At 37.0% G+C, this 6,932-nt stretch overlaps 1 protein-coding gene across 1 annotated transcript; it reads right to left on the bottom strand.

Annotated features, from left to right (window-relative positions):
* Nucleotides 1–3,218: 3,218 nt before the first annotated feature.
* On the bottom strand, nt 3,219–4,142 carry LOC132028090 (olfactory receptor 13G1). Its single transcript, XM_059416739.1, has one exon. It carries the CDS (start codon nt 4,140–4,142, stop codon nt 3,219–3,221), a length of 924 nt encoding a protein of 307 aa, XP_059272722.1.
* Nucleotides 4,143–6,932: the final 2,790 nt, after the last annotated feature.

Genomic DNA, 6,932 nt, shown 5'->3' with positions numbered 1-6,932 from the left:
GAAAATGAAATCCATTTTATACCATAGTTCTCCACATCCCACCTTCACATATCAGTATATAAAAGACACAGAATACTGAAACCACTCATCTCTTATTTTTAAAATGAAAAAAAAATCCTCAATAGGCTTATAATTTAAGATAGATGTTTGCAATACTAAGAGGTACACGATACTGTGCAAGAAATATGGGGAAGATACAATTTCAACTTTACACAGTACTTACTCTCTTTTGGATAACAAACATGTAAGCACTCTAGATTTTTAGCTACAGAATTTATTCTCTTCTATGTTGCATGAGCTGTACATGCCAGTATAATGGGTTAGTTAGAAATCATGCAAGAGGTGATTGGCTCATTGGGTGAGCCTGGGTGGCCCAGTGGATTAAGTCACTTCCTTCGGCTTGGGTCATGATCTCGGGGTCCTGGGATCGACCCCTGCATTGGGCTGTCTGCTCGGCGGGGAGTTGCTTCCCTCCTCTCTCTGCCTGACTCTCTGCCCACTTGTGATCCCTCTCTGTCAAATAAATAAATAAAATCTTAAAAAAAAGAAATCATGCAAGATAGTCCAAAATATACATATTACAAAATGCAATGCATAATATAATGATAAACAAGAATAATATAGAACAGTGAAACAAATTCTGAGAAATGGGAGTCCAGAATTAGTTTCCTTTGAAATTTTTCCTCTTAAAATAAAAATTCAGAATGAAAATACATTTGAGTGTTTCAAATGATTGTCCAACTTTTTTCAAAACCTGATTATACAAGTTGGTGCAGGCACTTTGGGAAACACTGTTTTCCTTGGAATCCTTGGAGATTCCTTAAGAAAGTAAAAATAGAGCTTTCCTATGACCCCACAATTGTACTACTGGGCATTTACCCCAAAGTTAGGATGTAGTGAAAAGAAGGGCCATCTGTACCCCAATGTTTATAGCAGCAATGGCCACAGTTCTCAAACTGGAAAGAACCAAGATGCCCTTCAATGGATGAATAGATAAAGGTGCAGTCCATATACACTGTGAGTATTATGCCTCCATCAGAAAGAATGAATATCCAACTTTTGTATCAACATGGACAGGACTGAAAGAGATTATGCTGAGTGAAATACATAAAGCACAGATAGTCAATTATCATATGGTTTTGCTTATTTATGGAGCATAAGGAATCACACATAGGACATGGGGAGATGTAGAGGAGAAGGGAGTTGGGGGAAATTGGAGGGGGAAGTGAACCATGACAGACTGTGGACTCTGAGGAACTAACTGAGAGTTTTGAAAGGGAGGAGGGTGGGGGGTTTGGTGAGCCTGATGGTGGGTATTATGGAGGGCATATATTGCATGGAGCACTTGGTGTGGTGCATAAACAATGAATTCTGGAACACTGAAAAATAAATTAAAAAGGTAAAAAAAAATTGGGGCACCTGGATGGCTCAGTGGGTTAAAGCCTCTGCCTTTGGCTCTGGTCATGATCCCAGGGGCCAAGGATCAAGCTTCACATTGGGCTCTCTGCTCAGCAGGTAGCCTGCTTCCTGCTCTCTTTCTCTGCCTGCCTCTCTGCCTACTCGTGATATCTCTCTGTCTCTCTGTGTTAAAAAATAAAATCTTTATTTTTTTTTTTAAGAAATGAGAATGGAAGAAAAAAAAAGCTTCTGACTAATGTCTGCTCAGTTTGTCTGGGTGAGCTGATAGACCATGAAATTTTTCTGATCATCATCATAAAAACACACACAGACACACACACACACAGAATATAAACATCAGAAAGTCACTATTATAGAGCAAGATAGAAACAAATCTTCTCCATGACATATCTCAGCATGGAAAAAATATGAATGCAATCCAAAACTCAGAAATGATAGGTATGTTCTTCTTCTAGTTAATATGATCTATTGCTACTTATTTACCTATCACAGCTTACCAATTTTTATTCTATACACCTCCTAAACAAATTTCTCTCATTTTCTTATCCAATCTAGGGAAAAATCATCCTTGTGTGATTTTTCATTAAGTATCCCAAAACTTCCCAAATAAATCATTTCTAGCTTCTTCTTTGATGTCCTGTTGCATCATGCAATAAATCCAACTTGTTCACTTACACATTCACACAGTATTGTCTTCAGCTATAAGGCATTAAGAAGGATCTTCCTATTGTTGTCTGTTATATATTTATTTAGAATTCCTCTTCACAGGCTATGTAAAACGTGCCAACAATAATATATGATTATTGTTTTCATGAAGTAAATTCTAAGTAAGTCAATGAAGACATGAATTAGATTGTTTCAAGAAGATTAGTATGACAAAATACCTGTGTTTTTAAAAATGTTACAGCGAAACACTAATTATAACTGATTTCAAGGGAAAATTGTACTGTATGCATCACAAAATGTCACATAGTAATGCAATATATTTTCTTTTATTTTAAAGATTTTATTTATTTATTTGACAGAGAGAGATGACAAGCAGGCAGAGAGGCAGGCACAGACAGAGGAGGAAGCAGGCTCCCTGCTGAGCAGAGAGCCCGATGCGGGGCTCGATTCCAGGACCCTGAGATCATGACCTGAGCTGAAGGCAGCGGCTTAACCCACTGAGCCACCCAGGCGCCCCTGCAATATATTTTCTTATTACAGAATGAGAGACCTGATTTGATTCACAGGCTGATTAATTTTATAATATTAAGAGCACTTTCTTTCTCAATAGATATATAGCATATATATGTTAATATATTTAATGCTTGCATGTGCTTACAGGAAAATGCTTATGTATATGCCTATATAAGAAGGAGAAAATGTACATATTTTTAGAAAGATGTTGGGATATATATCATGATATATATTTATGTGAGATGGTATGTATATTACATTATAGATATTGTCTAAAATTAAAATTATAAAATTGTGGAGACACTGAGAAATCTGGGAATAGAATAAGAATGAGATAAAAACTTTACATTTACTGTGATTAATAGTGAAAGCTTTCATAAAAGAAAGTGCGTTAGAAATATGTAAAGTAGTAAGTGTAAATCAGTAATGTGATGGTAAGAAAGTAAGTGCATTTTAGAAATCAGGAGCTAAGACAATGATTCATAATGGAAAGAAACATTGTTACTCTTAAGAAGGAATAGGTAAATCTGGGAAGGAAATATCTATAAATGACCAGTAAAATATGAGATGTTCTAGGAGATGATTCTGTAGTACAAAGCTGACATTCCCTTTTGAAACTACTAATGTTTCAGAAATGGAAAAACTTTCTGAATCCCTGTCTGCATTTCCTTGTTTCGGAAACTATACACAACTGGGTTTAATGTTGGGGTCACAAGAGTATAGAGTGCAGCTATGATCTTGTCTCTTTCAAATGAGTAGCTGGAAGCAGGGCGGATATAGGTGTAGATTACAGGGGAGTAGTAAAGGGACACCACTATGAGATGGGACGAGCATGTTGAAAAAGCCTTCCTTTTCCCTTCTGCTGTGCGGATGCGGAAAATGGCAGCAATGATAAAACCATAGGAGATGCAGGTGAGTGTGAAGTCACCTATGGCCAGGGTAATATCAGCAACATATACCATAATCTCATTGATTCTAACGGGGCTGCAGGACAAAGACAGCAGTGGGGGTATCTCACAGAAGAAGTGGTTAATGGTGTTTGGACCACAGAATGTCAGCCTCAGGATAAGACCAGTGTGCACCCAGGAATTGGTTACTGCAATCACCATGGTAATGCTCAGCAAGGTCACACACATATGATGGTTCATAATAGTTCTGTAGCGAAGAGGAAAACAGATGGCCACATATCGGTCATAGGCCATTGTGGTGAAGAGAACCATCTCAGCTCCTAGGGACCACGTGAAGAAGAAGAGCTGGGACATACAACTTTCATAGGAAATACTCATTCCTGCTGTTAGCATGGTCACCAGCATCTTTGGTATAATGCTTGTTGTGCATACGATGTCCACAATAGCCAGTGCCAAAAGGAAAACATACATGGGTGTATGCAAAGTGGTGTTATAGATGATGGCAATGACAATCAGTGCATTTCCAAGAAAGGCCACAGTGTACATGAAGAGAAAGACAATGAAGAGTACTCTTTGCAGTTCAGGATTTTGGGTGAGGCCCAGAATCATAAACTCAGTTACAATGCTATTATTCATCTTGCTTTGATGACAGATATTGCAGAAAGTGAGCAATTGGGAATTAAGATGATCTTGGTGCTTTATTAGGAGGTGTGGTGTGTGTGTGTGTGTATGAATTTAGTGATGTGTGTGATGATGTGATACAACTTAGTAGCAAGAACTCCATTTTGATAGAGTTCTGACTTCCAGGCAATATCTTCTATTCTTCAGATGGATGCAATTTTCTGATGCATGCTCTTCAATCAATGACTCCTTTGAATGGGAGCCACCGGTTGAGAAAAAAAGGGTAAGAAAAGTAAATATATTCAGGTATTTCAATATTACCATTTTGAGTTGAAACTTATTTGAGTATAATTCACATATATATGAAACAGAATACAAGAATTGCATATCTCACTAGTAGTTAACTACATGCTATCTTTCTTGAAACATATGTGAGCAGAAATATCAAGAACAAAAGAAACTGACAGGGCTAATAATAGTGGAAAGAGTTCAGAGGGAACATGTCCAACAGAATATCCTGAGACTGCATATTCAGGGACCCCTGAATAATTCACTGGTGTCTAAAATGAAGAATTTAATCAATTGTTTGCCTGATATTTCCTCTTCAATTGTAGAATCACATTTCCAAAATTGCATGAACTAATTTTTTTGTGCTGTCATACAATGGTGAAAAGATTGGACATAAATTTAGAAGATCTAGGAGTGCATCTTTATTTTAGTATAGCTGTAAATTTGCCATTAAAGCTCCATAAGCTTCAAATTTCTTGTAAAAATTTTTTATTTCCAAAAGTGATACAAAATGGAAAAAATATTAGATATTATACAGCCTTAGCATAATACCCTCTAGTTTCACCCATGTCATTGCATATGGTAAGATTTTATGCTTTTTGATGGCTAAGCAATAATCCTGAGAGAGAGAAAGAGAGAGAGAGAGAGTGTGTGTGTGTGTGTGCACATGCCCATGTGCACATGCACACAGTCTCTTCTTTGTCCACACATTTTTTGATTGATGTCTTGACTCTTTTTCTAGTTTTGGCTAATGTGGACATTGCTGCTATGAACACTGGGGTGCATATGATCCTTCTTTTCACTACATCTGTATCTATGGGGTAAACACCTAGTAGTGAAATTTCTGGGTCATAGGATAGCTCTATTTTTAAATTCTTGAGGAGCCTCAATACTTTTTGCCAGAGTAACTGTACCAGCTTGCATTCCCATCAACAGTGTAAGAGAGTTCTCCTTTCTGTGGAGGAAAGTTCTTGTTATTTTTATTACTTCCCACCAAAAACCTTCAGTATTTTCTCAACTATATTCCTTTTTTGGATAGATCTGTTTTCATGCATAACCAGGTTTTTACATGTATATATGACTGTGAGGACTATTCTGACCTGGTACATCTAGTAGAAGTATCCAAAATGTCTTTAAATTTATTGATAAATGTATGTTTCATAATAGTTCTTTGAATTTTCAGAGATCATACTCTACCCCTGTTACCCAAACAGAAGAAAGAACAATCATTTTGAGGCTATAGGCAATCTTCTTTTTCCTCTAAGCTCTGAAACCTGAATTATTAATTTCCTAAATTCAATGGACTAATAATATGCTAAATTTACTGACTAATCTATGTGTAGCTATTCAGACCAATAGAAAAATATTTTATGAAATCTATAAGCCACCTTCAGAACCCCTAGATTTATTTCTTATTTTCTTTATTTTAAGATTTTATTTATGTATACGACAGAGTGAGAGATCACAAGTAGCGGGGATGGGGGGAGCAGGCTCCCTGCTGATCAGAGAGCCAGATGCAGGGCTCAACCACAGGACCCTGAAATCATGACCTGAGCCAAAGGCAAAGGCTTAACCCACTGAGCCACCCAGGTGCCCCATTTCTTATTTTCTGATAGTATAATAATGTAACACTTGTCATTGCTTATATCTATAATCATTTCATAGCAAACATGATGGGACTTTGACATTTTCATCTGCATACAGTTGATATGAAAACAGTGGAGTGACAGAAGAATAACAGAGGCCAAGAATGCATATCTCATAAGAGGAAGAGCCAGGATTGTTTCTATTTGATGCAAAATGAACAAAGCTTTTAGAACTGCTAAGAAAGAGAGAGAGAGAGAGAGAGAGAGAGACTTATTTGAGCCCAAGTGAGGACAGCTGTCTGGGATACACAATCTTCACAAAGGAGAGAGTGCTCTGGACAGAATGAATACTTAATACAGGGATATATATAGTTACATCAGGAATTGCAAATTATCATAAGGAAGGATATTTAAGAAAATCACAAATTTTATTTTGTTTTTAGTAACCAAGTTTGCAAGCTTACGAGGTATGGGAACAGAATTTAGGGAGATTTTTATTTATATCTTTAGTTTGATTTTTTAAATATTTTATTTATTTATTTGAAAGACAGAGATCATAAGTAGGCAGAAAGGCAGGCATACAGAGAGAGAGGAGGAAGCAGGCTCCCCACTGAGCAGAGAACCCAATGTGGAGCTCAATCCCAGGACCCTGAGATCATGACCTGAGCTGAAGATAGAGGCTTTAACCCACTGAGCCACACAGGCGCCTATTTATTTATTTATTTATTTATTTAGGTTATTTGCTAATGAAGCAGATGTACCGTGTGTGCTCAAGGCAGAAATACAGCCCAGGTTTTGAAGTTTGGTGAATCCATCCTGAACTTGATCAAAGTGTTGTTTCTATGGGACCCCAGGAGCAGGCGACACAAATACTAAACATTTTTTTTCCTTTATCTCACCTAGACTGTCTAATGTTTAACAAATTGTTCTT

The sequence above is a fragment of the Mustela nigripes genome, chromosome 12, assembly GCF_022355385.1.
Source record: "Mustela nigripes isolate SB6536 chromosome 12, MUSNIG.SB6536, whole genome shotgun sequence".
NCBI classification, from domain to species: domain Eukaryota; kingdom Metazoa; phylum Chordata; class Mammalia; order Carnivora; family Mustelidae; genus Mustela; species Mustela nigripes.
This window is presented reverse-complemented; position numbering and strand designations above follow the sequence as displayed.

Bases quoted from the DNA above. Each gene is read 5' to 3' on its own strand.
- LOC132028090 (XM_059416739.1), bottom strand. From the start codon at position 4,142: ATGAATAATAGCATTGTAACTGAGTTTATGATTCTGGGCCTCACCCAA.